The following is a 19,712-nucleotide window of genomic DNA, read 5'->3' on the forward strand; positions in this document are numbered from 1 at the left end:
AGCTGCAAGAAAATGTGAAAACTTGTTTTTAAAAAAGTATAATTTGGTATTTAATTACTGGTGAAACATGCCTGAAGGTTGAAATCTATCTTAAAGTCTAGTCTAAAATGTTTAAAAATATTGAGTTAGCAATTCAGGTTATCTTGTACTTACTTGGAAATTTATCATCTGAAATATTTAGAGGGAAAATAATACTTCAAAATAACATTTGATGAGATGATTAATTATGTAGGTCACCTTGATCATTTTAACTATTGAAGAAAGTATATGCTGAGTTTTTTTTTCACAACATTAATATTTGTGACATCAGGAAAATTGGAATGGACAAATTCTATGGTAGTTAAACACTTGGTATCCGTCTCCAGAAATAATCAGAGTTTCACTAAGCTGGATGTCAGTACAATGTTGTTGAATTACCATTCTGACATTCCTTGATTCCTGGAGGTAGAATTAGACATATGATTTCAGAATAGACCATTTAGCCATTAAGTTTGCTCTGCCATTTTGATCATAACAGAACTGATTGAAATACCATCATTACCCGGGAAAGCAGAGATCACAATCAGGACAACCCTTTGTAAAACCCAAATTCATCCACCAAATCTGACAAACTGTCAGGAATTGCCCCATGCAGAATTCATTTTGTAAAGGACTCCCAATTATTGAGTCATGTAGCACAGAAACACACTGTTCGGTGCAGTTCAATTCATTCACGCTGACCAGGCATCCCAATCTGACCTAGTCCTATTTGCCAGTATTTGACCCATATCCCTCTAAACTCTTCCTATTCATATACCTATCCAGATGTCTTTTAAGTGTTATAATTGTACCTGCCTCCACCACTTCCTCTGGCAGTTCATTCCATACCCTGCATGATAAAGTTGCCCTTTAGGTTCCTTTTATCTTTCCTCTCTAACCTTAAACCTAAGCCTTCTGGCTTTGACTTCTCCCACCCTAGAAAAAAGTTATAGACATCCAGTCTTTTGGGTTTTTTTGTAAAGTTGACAGGGATTTTGGCAAGTCATCTTCGTTAAACTTGAATAAATTCTTTGAAAGTGTACAAGATGGTGAGAGTGTGGTTAATGTTATGTAAGTGGGCTTTCATTTGATAAAGTTCCACAAAGTAATCTTGTTAGTAAAATTTGAAGTCTCTGGGTTTAAGGGGGAAGTGGATGAGTAAATACAAAATAAAAAAAAAGGAAGCAGAGTGTATTGATGAACATTTTTACCCCACAAAGTATGCATCTGTGTTTCTCAGAGGTTGGTGTTGGGATTGTTTTTTTTCTTTTAATAAAAGACCAGGGTGTGAGTGCTAATTTCAACACATGCAGAAGAAATTAAACTTGGGAGTGTAATAAATGAGGAAGATAGTAATAAACTTCATGTGTGCATTGACAGATTGGTAGATGAGTACATGAAATTTAATACAGATGTGAAAAAGTTAATATTGGCAGGAAAATGAGACTATATAAACCAAATGCTATCATAAAATGAGTGTAGGAAACAAATCTGAAGGAGTGCAAGTTTTGATGGTATAGGGCAAACTAAGAAGGCTACTTAAAAAGGATATGGACTCCTTTGCTTCATAAGTAGAAACATGAAGTACAAAAGAGAGGCAATTTTGATAAACCTTTTATAAGACTTTGTTTTGGCTCATTTCTATGCATCATGCTTCAGCAAGGATCAAGGACTAAGACTTTCGAAAGCTTACAGAGCAGAACGGTAGCAGTGACGAAAGACTTTATTTACATTCAGATCCTGGTTGATTTCCTTTTGAACAATGAAGATTAAACTGAGGTTTCCTGGAGTGTTCAAAATCTTAAAGCATCTTGTTAGGCTAATATTACAACCAGATGAAAGGGGGTCTTTGTTCCCCTCCTTGTTTGACTACAACACCTTTTATATTGAAATGGTAATACTTGCCAATTCAGTGAGTACATAAGTTTGTGCTATGATTTATAATAGAACCAAATGGACAATTCTTCTTAATCAGCATAAAAGGGGTTAACGTTATTATAATTCAATTGATTTTAAGTAAAATAAATGTCTGCATATGCATGTGTTAATTTGCAATGAGGACAAAAACAAATACATAGGACAACTTATCCAAACTAAAAACTACAGTGAAAGTTTAAGTTAGTCAGTAGTTTAGTGGCTTAGCTGGCTTCTGGACAAATCCTTTTTTTACTTTATATCCAGGGGGTTTAAAACTAAAAACTGACAATCTATTTGTTCTTTTGAAGACAGTTATGAAGTTGAGTTCTTTCCTTCAAATCTGTCTGCTGCACTAGGAAAGAAAAGCAAACAGGGTCTAAGATTGCAAGTTAGGTGGAGGGAAGACCTTGCTCAACTTCTTAGCTATTTGTTCCAAATTCTGCTGAGTAGACATGTGTTCAAAACACACAGAGGAGATGGCTTATCTGTGACTGCTTTCCCCGTTCCCCAACTGCCAGTCGCTTGAACACAATGGTACATTTCAATTGTAACTTCATTAGCTCATTGTTTTCAAAGCTATAATAAACCAGGTTCCTGTTCTCCAAGCAATAGCCTGAACCTGATTACATCAGGTGACAGCTTTAACACTTTGTGAAAAGAATGGGAGATGAGAGTGCTTGTGGCACAGTGGTAGTGTCCCACTTGTTCCAGAACAAAAGATCTGCTATCTTTCACAGCTCTGGGGACAGATTGTTGTCATTGGGTTTTGTATCATTCTCAAGGAGGTTGGAATGGGCAATGTTTCATGATGCAAATTGGGTTTGCTAATCTTGAATGGTGCATTGTTGAGTCACTTTAATCTTTGAGTTTAAAAATCTGTTTTCTGGAAAATTCAATTTATAGATTAAAAATCATTAATTTGACTCATGTCTTCATGACAGTAAATAAGTCTGCTATCCACTGGTAGAAAAATCAGTAGCCAGAGGACACCAGTGAAAAGGAACTGAAGTAGCGAAGGAGAGAATGCAATTTGCACCAGAATGCACAATCGAAATAGTGATGGAAGTAGATTCAACAATAGCTTTCAAAACAGAATTGGATAAATACTTTGTAGCATACAACTTTGAAGAAGTTATGAATGACTAAAGAAACATGTGAATTTCTAAAAACTAGTGATTTAACTCAAATCTCATATTTTGACAGCAATTGTTACATTTTGTTTAGTTTTCAGTGCTACCAAGATGCTGGTTGGCTCCTCAACAATGACCTCAGGATTTCTAACAAGATTTACCAACACACCAAACTTCACTATTTTCTTAGAGAACTTCTCCAACTTCAACTTCAAAGTATTCTTGTCCCTGGCATTGGTTGCAGACCAATCTTGTCCAGTGTCTGACCACATGCAGCTTTCATTTTTATGCTATGTCCTCAGTTATAAAGAGTATCAGTTTTTGAGTAAGAGGCTGCCAACTCAGGCATAGATATTTTCTAATCATCCTGTTCAGAGATGTTATCACATATGCCTGAGCTTCATGAGGTCTTGGAGCAGTAGAAGCCAGGGAGGCCTCCAAAGGGAAGTGAGTGGGGTCAGTTATATGAAGGGAGCCTGGTCAGTGCATAAGGCAGGATAGGAGTCTTTCAGTAGGGATGTTTCTTGCTATATTGGAGCCCTAAATAGGGCAGAGGGTCCCTGATCAGAAGCGACCTTGCACCACCACAGAGAGTCAGTTAGGCCATCACAGTGTAATTTGTCCATGATGGCCCTTCCCCTATGACTGATAGCATTACACCCTTGTGACCTTTCATTAAACATTTCAAGGTATTTTTGGGATGAAAGGAATGATTTCTGACATTACTGGGGAGTGGGAAAAAGAGAGAAATTAGATGATGATTGGGTTCTCCATCTTTTACGTCACCATCCAGTTTTATCACCGCTCCACCAGTGCCTCCAAATGTAAGCCATGGATGTGGAAAGAGTAATTTTAAATCCTCTTGCGCATATGTCATGTCAATCAACTTCAAGTTGGTTGAAAGATTAAATCATTAAAATTAGCAGTTAACAGGACATTGCAGTCAACAGACATAGGTTCATCGTATCACCATCCTATTATCAAACTGCAGCAAATCCCCTTCCAACTCTTATTTTTATTTAGTCTCCTACCCCTCTCCCTTCCTCTTGTTTAACAATGGTTTGCATTGCCCTTGGGCTGGCTTTGCATGTAAATTATTCGAATTGGAATCATTGGGAATTTACTCATGGTTGCTATTAGATGTGTAAAAAAAAACTCAGGTGATTTGCTGATTGGGAAGAAAGTTCAGTTGTATGTAAGAGCACTTAGAGTCTTGGAGATGTATGGCACAGAAACAGATCCTTCGGTCCAATGCGTCCATGCTGACCAGATATCCTAAACTAATCTAGTCCCATTTGCCAGCACTTGGCACATATATCTCTAAACCTTTCCTCTTCATATACCCACCTAGATGCCTTGCAAAAATTGTAATTGTACCGGCCTCCACCATTTCCTCTGGCAGCTCCTTCCATACACACACCACCCTCTACGTGAAAAAGTAGCCCCTTTGGTCCCTTCTAAATTTTTCCCTCTCACCTAAACATGCCCTCTAGGTCTAGACTCCCCTCACCCCAGGGAAAAGACCTTGTCTATTTACCCTACCTATGCCTCTCATGATTTTATAAATCTCTACAAGGTCACACCCCCTCAGCCTCTGACACTCCAGGGAAAACAGCCACAGCCTATTCAGTCTCTCCCTTTAGTTCAAACCCTTCAACCCTGGCAACATTCTTGTGAATCTTTTCTCAACTCTTTCAACATCCTTCTTGTAGCAGAGAGACCAGAATTGCATACAATATTCCAAAAGTGGCCTAACCAACGTCCCAACCCCTATACTGAATGCATTGACTAATAAAGGAAAGCATAGCAAATGCTGCCTTCATTATTCTGCAACTCCACTTTCAAGGAACTATGATCCTGCACTCCAAGGTCTCTTTGTTCAGCAACAGTCCCCAGGACCTTACTGTTAAGTGTATGAGTCCTGCCCTGATTTGCCTTTCCAAAATGCAGCACCTCACATTTATCTAAGTTAAACTCCATCTGCCACTTCTTGGACCATTGGATCGAGATCCCATTGTACTCTGATGTAATCTTCACTGTCAAGTAGACCTCCAATTGTGGTGTCATCTGCCAAACTTACTAATTATATACCTCCTATGTTCACATCAAATCATTTATATAAGTGACGAAAAGCAGTGGATCCCAGCACTGATCTTGTGGCACACTGCCGGTCACAGGCCTCCAGGCTGAAAGGCAACCCTCCACCAGCACCCTCTGTCTTCTCCTTTGAGCCATCACTTCTTGATATAAATAAAGAAAAAGAATCAAACTGCAGCAAGACATGGATAACCTCCTCTGATAAGCATATATGTTCATACAACTCAAGTGTAAGGCAAATACCATTTTCAGTGAGAGAGAATCTAACCTAATGTCCTCTTGACATTCAATTGTGTTTCTTAACATTCTACTGTCAACATCCTATTGTTACCATTAATCAGAAATGGAAAATTAAATACTAGGGCTGCAAGAGCAAGTAAGGGACTTGAGTAGGATTTTAGGCTGAGACCCTGACGTCAGGGTCAGTGCAGGCTTGTGGTGTTGAAGGTAGTATATAAGCATGGAAAGATGATTGGCTAACTGCCAGAAATTGGGATGGAGGTGGTAATTTCAGGATGGCAGCCTGTACCTAGCAGAATGCCACAGGGATCAGTACTGAGGCCACAATTATTCACAATACATATTCATGACTTGGATGATGAAAGTGAATGAACTAGAATCAAGTTTGCAGATGATATGAAAATAGGTGGAAAGGCAAGCTATGAGGATTACAGAGAGATAAAACAGGTTAAACAAGTGACCAAGAACTTTGCAGATGGAATATCATGTAGGAAAATGTGAAGTTATCACTTTGACAGGAAGAACTGAACATTATTTTAATTGAGAAAGACAGCAGGAAGCTACAGAACATTGTGATTAGGGAGACCTCATGCATGAATCAAACAAAAAGCTGGCATTAGAGTTCAGCAGGTATTAGGGAAGGCAAATAGAATGTTGGCCTTTATTTCAAAAGGGAATGGAATATCAAATAGGGTGACTTCAGTATATAAAGCATGAATCAGACTACAGGTGGAATCCTGTGAACAGATTTAGGTTCCATGCTTATGATCTACCGACATTGGAGGCAGTCCAGAAAAGGCTGTTTCCAGATATGGAGGAACTGTCTTTCAAAGAGAGGTTGAGCAGTTTGTGTCTGTATCCATTGGAATTATGAAGAATGGAAGCTGACCTTATTGAAACAGACAAAATTCTTAGGGGACTTGAGAGGGTAGATGCAGATTGGTTGCTTTCCCCTTGTAGGAGATTCATGATGAGGGATTAATAAGAGGGTATACAATTAAGTCAGAGATGAGAAGGAATTATTTGAGGATTGCAAATCTATGAAATTCTTTACTGCAGAGGACTGTTGAGGATGGGTTATTGCAATACAGAGGAGCAGTCACTTGACAGTGATTTTGCCTAAGCTGATCAAAGAATGAACACCCCTCACCTCTCAATTAATGACACTGGATGGAGGATCTATAGGAGAAACTACAACATGGAAGAAGTTTCAGTCTGTCCCCATCTTGTGATACCCTCTCTGTAGGCTGACTGGAAAATTCCAGATAACTTCTGATAATCACTTTCCATTGACCGCTAAATTATCCAAACAAGTTAGTCACCCCAAATGTAGCCTTAAGCAATATTACGCTTCTGGCACTCTCTGTTCTCACTCCAATATCAGAGCAGAAATCCTGCCTTCGGTATTCTGTAGCAAATGATTCACATCCAGACTCCTCAAAGTTCTTCTGCCAAGCAGAAGTCAAAACCAAAATGGCATGCTTTCTATTTGCCATGTTCTGTGCAGTTCCAACAACACTCAAAGCTTGACACAATTCAAGGACAATCTTGATTAGTACCCAAACTGTTACTTTAAAAATTCACTCCATCAACTATTGTTTCAATGTGGCTGCAGTCTGTGCCCATCTGCAAGATGCACTGCAACAAATTGCCAATGCTCCTTTGACAGTACCATCAAAGCTCTGGTATCTACCATATGGATAACCTACTGATTATCAACATTAAGTAGCAGTCTTTTTCAAATATGTACTTGATATAATTTAAGATGAAAGGAAGGACAATTACCATAGTTTATAAAAGATAATTGTTATTTCTACTAAATTCTAATATGTAACAACTAAATTATTATACAGGATATTTAGGTTGAAGGGCACCACTCTGCAAACACAGGGCAAGGTGAAGAGGGCGGTCTCCATAACTATCACAGCCAGCATGGAGATTGAAACATTAAGACTGAAGTTTAAGTTTTCAAAAAAAAGTCCTGGATTTCTGACCATACCTCATAATTATATTACGTATATAATGAAATAACTGCCAATTATCATGTGCTATGAATGTATTACTCAAGTATTTTTAACAACAGTCATATAACTAAACCACATGTTCTCTGTTTTACAGTGTAAAATTTTCCATTGATGAGGAATAGCACTTAAAATATGGGATTTTAACTTGCTTGCACAATACATTTGGGGAATAAAAATGTTTTATATAGTATCTATGATTATTGCTGCAAACAATTTTAAGACCAATATTTCATTGGCAAGTTATGGAAACACCCAAGATATTATGAGGCTTAACCGATGCAAGAGAAAACAAAGGAAAAACAACTATTCACATTAGCATTTTTTGTAGATATTTTCATAAGCAACTTATTCAGAAATGTTGTTATATACCTCTGGAGCAAGTGGGACTTGAACCCAAGCCTCCAGTTCAGATGTGGGGACAATACTGCTGGGTGACAGAAGTCCCTTTAAGTACATGGTTTGATCTGTAGATATTTTGATCAACTTGTCCATGGAGGTTATTACACACCTCCAAAGCAGGTGGGAGTCAAACCTTCTTATCCAGCTAATTAAGACAATCATTAGTTAGGAATCAAGTGGTACCAGATACTCTGTCAATCTGCAGCTATGTTTGCACTTAATTGGTCAAGGAGAAAGAAGCCATGGTATCTGCCAATACATTTGAGACCTTCTTTGACCAGTAAAAATTGAAGTGTAGCATTTAGTCAGAAATCCTTTATTTAATTGTCAAGTTCCCTTTTTTGGATTAATTTGAAAATTTATGCTTGTAGTCTTGGAGAATGGTCCTTTTCAACTTATTTGGCTTGGTGACACTGGTCTTAAGGGTTCAATTAAAAGAATTGGATTCTTGCTGATAACTCATGGTATCAAGTGATTTAGCTTCATTATTAAAGGTTTAATGTGTGTTTTTTTTGCAATTGTGTACTATTCTTAAACTCTTGTAAGTCCAAAGAAAAATAAACAAGACTCAAATAGAACATTGAAAGTATTGTATAATTCAAGGAAATCAAAGTCAACTTCTTTTATCCAAATTGATTGCAGACAAATACTAGCCACCTTATTAATGTACCATCAAGTCAGGTCAATTGCAAAAATATACCTCAACTCTACCAATAGCTTCATTTATCGTTTTCCCGCCATACGCCAGTCTTGTGACAACTTAATGTGTCTATTGCATCTGATTTTACAAAGGAGTAGAAATATTTTTAGTAGTCACCGTCCATGCTAAAGTTGTCCTATTTTCGTTAATTAACACCTTTTATTTCACTGTATTCCATTAATTGACAAATATGTTAAGAATTTCGTACTGGACGTAGGTGTGTCAAATACCATTGATTGTAATCGAGTAAAGCGCGGAGGCATTCACGTTTTCTGACATGTTGTTCTTGCCGATTTGGTGCAGCAGTCTTAATAGTTTTGGGCTCCGATTTGGTTTTCTGGATTGCTCGCTACACACGTTTCAGATACTTTGCTTTGTAGTTGTATCAGATATCATGAAAATATTATTCCACGTTTTAAGATTTAACTCACTCGCCGCAGTAGTGTAACTTTGTGATTATCGGTTTGGGTTTATTCCCCCTGTTCGACACTTTAAAAACCAAATCGAACTATCCTCTCCGAACGATTCGTACTTTGAATTAAGCACAAAATGCCTTTAGAATGAGTTTAATCTAAATTTATCAAATTAGTAGTTTAAAGGAAAATACCTTGGTTAGTTTGCACAAATTAAACTCGTGAAGTTTGTAACGATCTCATCTCCTGAGCCTCTCTCCGTGAAACACCTAATTTCTGTGAACATGCGCGCATATAGAGTCAATGACTTTGCAGGTAACTTCATACTGAGATCTTATTACGTTACCATTTTGGTCTCTTTAATGGTACTGTGTAATAGAATTATGTCGACTGGGAGGTAAAGAGGTCCTACACCGCTTAATTTCAATTTCACCCCAAGTTAAAGGATCAAGTAGAGCGTTCTCCGAACCACAATAAATCAATAATCTAGTAAACGAAAATGTGATGACTTAACTTTATTTCTCCAAGTGATTACGTAAATCAGATAACCGCTGGGTTAATCATTACACAAGTTAACAGAGAGATTTTAAACTTGCACAATCTCGAGAAATAACATGCTACTGACTGCGAAACAATGATCGGAACCCTTGAGTGTGTGCTGTGGCAGTGTCCTTTCTCAGCTGGAGCGAAGACGCCGAGAGTTGCTGCTGGTGTTTTGAGGTGACATCACGTTGTTTGTTTCCAATTGCACAGCAAACAAGCGGGATGTCTCTCCCTGGCACACGTCAAGGGCAAGGCAGCTCACTTCCACCAGGCGCCGAGTGCGTCACACAATCGCAACACGTGACAGCCGACGCGTCATCCCCATTCATAAAAGTCCTCTATAAAAAGGCGCTCGGAGAGACAGGGGCCAGAGTAAGGGGAAAGGAAGCATCAACACTGACTGAGATAAAGGCAAAGCTAGCAGCCGGACTGTCACAAAACTCGAGGAAGCGGCGGAGCTGGCTTCTTGAGTATCAATTGTCTACATCAGCAATTATGGTCATGATGGAAATCTCTAGTGTTAGTATTGAAACTCTTGGACAGCTTCTGAAGGAAGATCCTTCGAAATGTTTGTTGCTGGATTGCCGATCTTTCTTCGCCTTCAACGCTTCGCATATCGTGAATTCGCTCAACGTCCGATTTAGCACCATAGTTAAACGAAGGGCGAAAGGGACAATGGGGCTTGAACACATCGTTCCGAATGAAGAGTCCCGCAAGAGTTTAGTATCTGGTCTTTATTCTGTAATTGTTGTGTTTGATGAAAGGACTTTTGAGTTTGATCTACTCAAGAAGGACAGCACTGTACTCTTGGCGGTTAATGCGCTATGCCGAGAATCCTATGGGGCAAGGATTGTTTTTCTCCGAGGTGAGTGTCAAAATAAAAAAAATCGCCCTCCTGTAAAGATCATACAACCCACACTTACCCAAACCATTCGTTACCTCGAACGAAATCTTAAATAGCGGTTAATTGTTCAAAGTCACAACCCTAGCATATATGAATCTGGTGATTCTGTGGAGTTTCGTATTAGAAAAGATCGTTTACATCATTGAACGAATTAAAACTTTGAATAAGTACGATGTTCCTTCCCGTGTGTACAGTTTACTAGTGTATACTACAATAAATGTGAAATTAATTGCCTAAGATCTGTGAACTAACCAGGTCTGCATTCGGTTTGATTTCAGGTGGCTACGATGCGTTTTCCTCGGAATATCCAGAGTTTTGCACTAAACCTTCGCCTCTGTCGGGATTGTCTTTACCTCTAAGCGCCAGCAGCAACCCCAACAGTGCAGAGTCGAGTTGTAGTTCCTGCGAGACTCCTCTATATGATCAGGTCAGTTCACAATTAGGAGAAACACTTAATGTTTGCATCACATTGTGAAACAGCAGTTGCATTACGCAACACTCCCACCTAAAGTGAATCATCTCAAGATAAACTCATTTGGATACTGCCTGGTAAAATGAAGAATTTGGACTCCACTTATGTTTGACGCCTCAAAAGATAGTCTGTTATTGGAAGTATTCGCTTCCTGCAATGTCGAGAATTCGGATAATGTGCGGTTTTATCTGAAAGCTGACGGCTAATGTTTTCCCTTTTTTTTCTCCGTAGGGCGGGCCTGTCGAAATCCTCCCTTTCCTCTACCTCGGAAGTGCCTATCATGCGTCAAGAAAGGACATGTTGGACGCCCTGGGGATCACAGCTCTCATCAATGTCTCTGCCAACTGCCCGAACCACTTTGAGGAGCATTATCAGTACAAATGCATTCCTGTGGAGGACAGTCACAAAGCGGACATCAGCTCCTGGTTCATTGAGGCTATTGAATTTATAGGTAAATTCTTGTTCAGTTAAGCTGTAAACATTTTAGCTCCGCAAGAAGGAATTTTCAAACTTAGGTTAGACTTTCAAATTAAAGGCTATTAGAATCTTGTAACTGTTAAAATACTGAGCACCAGCATTGTTCTACCAAGTGATGGAATTAGACCTTAGCATTATATAATTTTAGTCTTATTTTCCTGTTAAATTGGACAATTAATTCTGAAATCTTTAACATTCCAGTTCACATTATTTATGGTAATAACAAGTAGTAAACTCCGAAACTGTATGTATAGTCCTGTGTTTTTTTTTAAATCGAGTTATGTCCTAAATCAGATCTGTTGTTCCTTCCCAGACTCTGTGAAGAATACTGGCGGCAGGGTATTTGTACACTGCCAAGCTGGGATCTCTCGATCGGCCACGATTTGCCTGGCTTATCTCATGAGGGCGAACCGAGTGAAGTTGGACGAAGCTTTTGAATTCGTGAAACAGCGCAGGAGTGTCATTTCCCCCAATTTCAGCTTCATGGGACAGCTCTTGCAGTTTGAGTCTCAAGTTTTGACTCCTTCGTGTGCTACCGAGGCGGCCAGCCCTTCAAATAACCCCCCGGGCGCTTCCACTCGATTCGTCTTCAACTTTCCTGTCTCCATGCCTGTCTGTCCAGCGGCTAATTCCCTCAACTTTCTGCAAAGTCCCATCACCACGTCCCCAACCTACTGAGATGGAATGGACTGACGTTTGAGACTAAACCAAGTAAAATAAGCTGAAAGGTTGTGTTCACTTTTTTAATGTACAGAAACCAATTAACGATTTCTAGACCAGAAGTTCTTGATTTTGAAGAACGTAATACCTCAACCAGACCCTGCACTGTGTCACATTCTGAAAACTGTCTGGAGAGGGTGCAACTGGCGTTTTAGCACTTTTTTTTTATACATTTCTTTCAATATTTGACGGAACTGTAAGTGGCAACAGTTTATACTGACTGTCGGTTTGATAATTTATACAATTTATTTATTTACGTATTGACTATTTTGTACGAATCCAATAAAACCTTTTTTTATATATATAACGTGTTATTTTGGTATTTAACCCTAACCTAGTCCAACTCTCATTCCTACTGGAATCAGCAAGTTGTCTTCGTAAGATTCTGATTTTTTTTTCACCCCGAAAACTTCAACTAGTAAAGCACATAGTTCATCCCTACTCAGTCTTCACTCTGCCATTTTGCTTTTTCTATGTGGTTGCACAGTTCTTATTTAAAAGATTTCGCTTCAGTCAGTGTCATTGATCGCTCCAGTGCTGCATTACTATGGAATTAGGCGAATAACTAAACACAAAAGATGTATAAATGTGTGCAACAACGTATGCTAATACCGTTGATCTGTAGAGGTCAGTGAACTACTAGGAATCCTCAATTGTATTATAACCGTCCATTCAAAACAAATGTGAACCTTAACTTCCATGCTCTATAAGCAATGGATGTAATTCCAAAAAAAGTCTACATTGTTAATCTTTCTGACCGCTTCTTCTTTTCTTTCCCCTCCCCTCCTTTCCTGTGCAAATATTCTTTCATATTTTAGAAGTAGGAATAATAAATTAGTGCAGATTTCTGCTGAGGTTTATCTTTCAATGAACTCAACAGAGTCGCATGTGATAACTTCCAGGGGGAGCAGTCTATCGTTGACTAGGCTGGCCCTGTTTGTGTGTGTGTGTGTGTGTGTGTGTGTGTGTGTGTTAACTTCGACAACGTCTGTAGTTTCACTGGGATTATTTAGAAGCTTGGAGGATCTTTAAATATCTCAACTCTGTAATCCAGCCAGTTGTTCCAAAATCTTCAAACATGCTGCTAGGAGGAATTAGTTACAAATCATGGTCCGGACGTGCCCTTTCATTATGTCTAAAAAAAAATTAGTTTAATTTCATAGTACCCTGTCCATTAAGTACAAAAATATATTTTTGATATTGCAGTCTTGGTCTTTCCACCAATAACAGAAACAAGCGTACACAGTCCTCTTTATAAAACTAGCTCTTTTAAAATGTTCTGTTTGAAGTCCTATTTATCCGGAACTTACATTTAAACGGTAGTGGGCATACAATTGAGGCCGAATTTGGAACTGAATAGAGGGAAAGAGTATTCCTAGGCATAGCTTCTGAAAAAGTTATGAAGAAATGAGAATCACTCTCTTTTGCTGGTTACTACACCAATAGACCAGAGAATGAGTTCAAGTTCTATAATGGTCATTTCAGAATTTTAATAAACTGGCATTGGAGAAAATTGACCAAGCCAGCATTTTTTTAAAAAATGGTTAGTTCATGTCGATTAGGAAATTAATTCTACATTCTAAATAGTTTGGTCCGCATTTATCTCAAATCCAGAAGATGAATACTTTTAGAAATTACCTAGGAAGTCATTCAGTTGTAAAAGGGTAACAAAGCTGGGACAAAAATGGTCAGATTGACAATACAACCCACACCCTGGGAAATTAATACAAAAAATTAACAATATTTCCTCACTTGGATCTGAAATAACTGCATGCATCCTGTGTACCCTTATAAATTAAACCATGCCCAGAACACTCAGGATATACGAGTTCTAAACTTTCAACTTAGAAGATATTTCCATTGTTGTAATTAAAAACACGGCAAAAGAAAGTACAATTTGTCCTATTCAGCTGAAATAATGTGTGAACACATGCAATCCCTATATGCACGGTTCTACAGTTGCAAAACTCACGCCAAGTAAACAAACATACGAAATCTCAACCAAGAACCTATCCTAAAGGTTTCATAATGACGGTGTACTTGGATCAAAAGTAAAGATTAGCGAAGTTATTTGTCTTGGCGTTAGTTTAATCGTAGATCAATAACGTTGCTAAGTAACGAGGAGGAGTTGTTCCTCCGAAGTGTATGACTGGTTGCATCTCCATGGGAACCATAGGGAGTTTCCTGAATCGCACAAGGAAGCTGCGCGTCACTGTTTGTTCTTGGCCACCAGCCCGGCTCCTGCTCAGGCAATGTTTATACTGTATGGCTCCAAGTCTCGTAACAAAATGTTACTTTATAGGAACATATCATCAGGCAATCAGTGTATAAAAATTATCCCTCACATTTCTTTTGGACACATACTTTCATAAGTATACATGTATAAGTATCATATACATAAAGATGCAGACCCACATTAACGTATGAGTAAGGAGCAGGAGTAGATCAACCAGCCCTACGAGCCTGCTCCTCCGTTCAATAATATAATGGCTGGTCTGGTTGTTGTCTCAACCCTACTTTATTGGAGTCTGTTCCCTAATAACCTTTGACTCACTTATCTGTCAAATTTAGTCTTGAGTAAATTCAATGACCCAGCCCCTATTGCTCTCCTCGGAGGGAATTCCACATGCTCACAACTCTCTGAAAGAGAGGGAGAAAAAAGCCCTAATCTCTGTCTTCAAATTTCCCAGTTAAAAAAATATATATTTTTACCCCATATCTGTATGCACATGGCGAAAGTACTTGGAAGTTGAGCGTGTTTATAGGAAGGAACCGATTGTAAGATATCAGCTAAATGTTCACCAGTGATTATGAGTAACTTTGACAAGGAGATGTACTGTACAATTACGTATGTAATCCGAGCAAAGAGCTTTACAATGAGCTAGCTGCTTCTAGTTCTGAAGACGGGTCACTGAACTCGAATGGTTAATTGTTTGTCTCTCCAAAGATGCTGCCAGACCAGCTGATTTTCTCCAGCAATTTCTGTTTTTATTCATTTCAGATCTGCAGTTCTTTGTTTTGTGTCAGTTTAAGATAAACTGTCTGTAGAAGAGCAAGAAAATGCGAGTTTTTAACGCTTCGTATATTCGCATATGTATTTCACCGAGTAAACCTCTTCCGACTTATTCAAGAGATTAAATTGCTATTGATTAATTTAAAACAAGGATTTCATTTCAAATAAATGTGAATGTTGGCTACAATAGGACAACTGGTTGACTGGACTCCACAAATACGTATCGAAAAGATTGAAATTAATCACATCTTTTAAAAACACACGCATAACACATGAACTGTTAGGAGCTAGGTACTGATCAGCTGCTCAGGATCCGTTTCATTTCTCAGATGACTGGTAGGATAATTGACACCGAACCATTCTCCTGAGGGTCACCTTAGAAAAGGAACTAACTCCAGCCTCCAGTCAGGTGCTATTTTTAATTGGGCGTCTTTCTTGTTCTATTATGGAAGATCGCTGCAGCCGCTCTTGAAGCAGGCGTATGGCCAGCGGCGCTGTCACTCAGGGACTTTCCATGACAAGGGCAAGTGGGCAGACCATCGCCTGAGAGGCGTCCACACGGCAACAACGCACTGACGTTGAAACTAGCGAGAGAACAGCGAGACCCGAGAGGCAATGCGTTCCGCTCATTCCTCAGGATGTGTCCCGCACGTTTCCACTGCAGATGTCCCGCCGGAGGTCACGCCGGATGTACTGTACTTCTATAATTAGAAACATTGATGGGTCGAATTGCAAGTGAAGCATTTCGTTTTTTTTTCACAGACTGAAATAGCTGTCAACGGATGGATTTTACATCCTGTTCTCAGTATCGGGATATCTCACTCTCTGCACTTTGCCTCTCTGCAGATAGAGAACTTCCGCCGGCATTTCGCTGGTAGATAACGTAACCATTCCGGCTTCAGCACCATTTTTAAACCAAATGCTGAAGCTGCACTTTTCCCCCCTCCCCTATTTTCCCGAAAACACTGTAATTTGTCTCTGAGCCAACACTAGGATGTTACAATTCAAACAACTGGTTAGTATACAGAGTAATTTGTAAAAACATTAGTATTAATCGCATGCAAACTCACATTCCATGGTGTTTTTAATCAGTTTAATACGGGACATGGAAACCGTACTTTTTTAAAAGATTATCAGAAATAGGAAGCCGTGGTTATATTTAGCGGAAATAGTCCCACATTCTGCTCGAGTCGCTTTATTTCCGACAATGAACAACACGATTAAATGGTTGTTCCAATCCTAGGAATATGGGGATGATGTGCTGTAGTGTTACGAGCTGTTGAGAACGACAGAATTAGAGTATTACATTAAGTTGCAGAGTAAATCAGAACATCCGTGATTGCAGATAAATAATTTCTTAGAAATGTGAGCAGTGCCGGATGAACGACGAATTCGCTTCATTTTATCGGTACCAAACTGTCATGGAAACTATTGTAGCGGCTTCCCAACGATCTCCGCTCGCTGCTCTGTGTCTCTCTCCGACCAAGCCCTAAATAATGTTCCACATATGTTTACAGTCGAAAACTGGAATTTAAACTGGAGGGAGGAACACAAGATGTTGATAGAGCCTTGGATTGAAATTCAGACCCAGTACTTGAAATAAAATCCTAGGCCATCCATTATTAATATCTTATTAATATCCTGTTAATATTCGAAAACGCTTTGTCATACATTCAAATACCTTACTTCTAAGTCATGGTTGAGAAAAAAAAGTAGCATACCATTTTATGAACTTCCAAATTCAAACTAAAAGAAAGACAATTCTTTGATCGGGGAGCTGGAACCTCTGTTATGTAAGTGGTGGCTAATCACAATATAAAACGCGGGAAGATAATTATTTCAAAGGGGGCACTTGTTAGGGCATGGTTCAAAATGAGAAGTTTCAGATAAGAATCGTAGAGTTGTACATCAAGGAAACAGACCAGTCCAGCTTGTCAATGCCGACCAGATATCCCAAATTAATCTAGTTCCATTTGCCAGCAATTGGCCCATATCCTTCTAAACCCTTCTGACCCAGATGTCTTCTAAATATTGCAGTTGCCCCCACCACTTCTTCTGGCAGCTCATTCCATTAATGCACCACGCTCTGCTTGGAAAAGTAGCCCTTGGGTCCCTTTTAAATGTTTCCCCTCTTACATTAAACATATGCCCTCTAATTTTAGATTCCCCTATTCTGGAGGGGAAAAAAAGACCTTGGCCATTCACCCTATCTGTGCCCTTCATGATTTTCTAAATCTCTATCAGGTCGCCCCTCAGCCTTTAATGCTCCAGAGAAAATAGCTCCAGCCTATTCAGCCCCTCCTTATAACTCAAACCCTTTAACTCCAGCAACATCCTTGTATATCTTTTCTGCACCTTCTGAAGTTTAATAGCAACTTTCCTATGGGGGAAATTAAAAAAAAAAGTTTTTGTGAGATCTGTGCTGGACACTCATTCCCCATCCCTAATTGCTGAGTTTGACCAATTCAGAGGGATGTAAGCCACATTGCTGAGGACATGATCACATGTAGGCTCAACTGACTAAGGAAGACAAAATTTCTTTCCTAACGGACAATAGTGAATCAGATGAGTTTTATAACAATTGATATGATTTTCACAGTCAGCATTGCTGAGAACTGGTTTTCCCTTTCAGAATGACTAACTGAATTAAATTCCAGCATGGCAATGGTGGGATGGAGGCTGAGCATGTGGTGAGAGTGGCTGGTGCAGTGACAGCTGAAGATCCTAAAAGGGGTAGGTGGTAGGAAACCTGAAAGTCATTGAGAGGGCGCAGACAGGAAACAAAATACAATTGGTTAAGCAGCCTACAAGATACTAAATGAGTACATGGTAGACAACTGCCATGGGAAATAGGTGGGTGGGGGAACAGAGTGGATAAAGCCAAAATTCTTAGTCCCAAATGTCAATCAACATTGCAACCAGTATGACGTAGGAGGGAGTCAAGCAAAGGGAAGTTTGGGGGGGGAATTATTGATTTATGGGGATTGAAAAATGTACTTTTGGCACACGGGGTTGTGGGAAGGAAGTGGTATTTTCAGCTCAGTGATTCATTTTAATATGCATATTTGTGTAAAATGTGCTGGTTATTAGGGAGAGTTATAGTGTCATGAAGTATATTGTAAATGTTAGGCACAAAACAGTGGTGAGATTTAAAGACAATGATGTAAGATGATGAGAAGTTTGATAGAAATTCACAATGTGATTCATTGGAAATTAAATAGTATGTTGTAATTTTTGTTGTTTAGCAGAAGCAAAGATTTATTAATCAAAAATATTTTTAAAATTAACGTGAAATATTTGAGGTAATAAAATCTCTGTAGGATTTAAACTGGCTAATTTATTTAAATAATATGTTGTCATGTTGAAGTATTCTGATGAAGTTGAAGTTGAAGTTTAAGATGTTGTGGACAAAGAGAAAAGATTGGGGATTAAAGTGGTAGGGAGATATAATATAGCAGGAAAAGATGATGGATAGAATACAGGTGAACATATTGATGGAGAGTGAGTCGAAGAGAGTTTGGTACTTGGTGGTAAAGTGCAAGCTGAGTGAGTAATAGTGAAAGGATAGAGGATGGAATTTAAAGAATGAAAGAGTTTGTCTGTGGCTGCAAAAGAGATGAGGTGAATATCAAAATTAAATGGGTTAAGGAAATAGAGGTTTATAAGTATATATTATAAACTATTTATCTAGTTGGAGCAAAGTTTTGGGTATCAAGTTTGAGGTTCATTAGTGAATAGTGATGTGAATCTGAATTTGAGAAAGATGAAGTTTATAGATGTGACTAGAAATTGATTTGTGAAGGAAGTTGTGTTGGAGAAATGAGTTTTGGGAGAAATAGGTATGCCAGTAAGATATGTTAGGGGAATCCTGGAGGCAGGGAGCGGTGTGTAGTGATGGGTCATTGATGGGAAGGTGTTGCACGGTGTCAAAGTATTGTGGTGATGCTACTGGGATGAGGGAGAATTTGGAATATAGCCGGGGAAATGGTTTTGGGGGTTCCACAAGAGCAATGTGTTGAATGTAGCACTAAAGACTCAATGTGTGGAAATTTTCTTATTTGTTCATGTGGCATAGGCAATACTAGTGACACTATGTCTGTTGTGGATCACTAGTGCTAGGAGCGAGTTTTGAGAAGATTTGTAACTCAAGTTGAGGTTCTGGATGTAGGTTTGCTCGCTGAGCTGGAAGGTTCATTTTCACACGTTTCGTCACCATACTAGGTAACATCTTCAATGAGCCTCCGGACGAAGCATTGCTGACTATTCCTGCTTTCTATTTTCAGATTTGGGTTTCTTTGGGTTGCAAATCTACATCCACTAGTGTTAGGAGTACATCAACATGTGTGTGAGGAGGAAGGAATATGGGCTGCATGAATATTAGAGGAGAAAGTGAGGACTGCAGATGCTGGAGATCAGAGCTGAAAATGTGTTGCTGGAAAAGCGCAGCACGTCAGGCAGCATCCAAGGAACAGGAGAATCGACGTTTCGGGCATAAGCCCTTCTTCAGGATTGAGGAAAGTGTGTCCAGCTGGCTAAGATAAAAGGTAGGGAGGAGGGACTTGGGGGAGGGACGTTGGAAATGCGATAGGTGGAAGGAGGTCAAGGTGAGGGTGATAGGCCGGAGTGGGGTGGGGGCGGAGAGGTC

The 19,712-nt window shown here is 39.2% G+C and overlaps 2 protein-coding genes across 4 annotated transcripts in view; one reads left to right on the forward strand and one right to left on the reverse strand.

The window, feature by feature from the left end:
• The window catches only part of ergic1 (endoplasmic reticulum-golgi intermediate compartment 1), a 135,860-nt gene extending 125,141 nt beyond the window's left edge, over positions 1-10,719 (reverse strand). The window contains exon 1 of one of the 3 annotated variants that reach the window (XR_006313634.1): positions 10,638-10,719. The gene's annotated coding sequence lies outside the window, so the exon portion shown is untranslated. Of the gene's footprint in view, positions 1-9,132; positions 9,266-9,563; positions 9,725-10,637 lie in introns of those variants that run through there. The other 2 variants (XR_006313632.1, XR_006313633.1) reach the window with 2 other exon arrangements.
• Positions 9,689-12,356, forward strand: dusp1 (dual specificity phosphatase 1). Its single transcript, XM_043703791.1, has 4 exons — positions 9,689-10,346; positions 10,664-10,812; positions 11,089-11,308; positions 11,648-12,356. Exons 1-4 carry the CDS (start codon positions 9,704-9,706, stop codon positions 12,010-12,012), a joined length of 1,377 nt encoding a protein of 458 aa, XP_043559726.1. The 5' UTR covers positions 9,689-9,703; the 3' UTR covers positions 12,013-12,356.
• The last annotated feature ends 7,356 nt before the right edge of the window (positions 12,357-19,712 follow it).

The sequence above is a fragment of the Chiloscyllium plagiosum genome, chromosome 14, assembly GCF_004010195.1.
Source record: "Chiloscyllium plagiosum isolate BGI_BamShark_2017 chromosome 14, ASM401019v2, whole genome shotgun sequence".
Taxonomy (NCBI): domain Eukaryota; kingdom Metazoa; phylum Chordata; class Chondrichthyes; order Orectolobiformes; family Hemiscylliidae; genus Chiloscyllium; species Chiloscyllium plagiosum.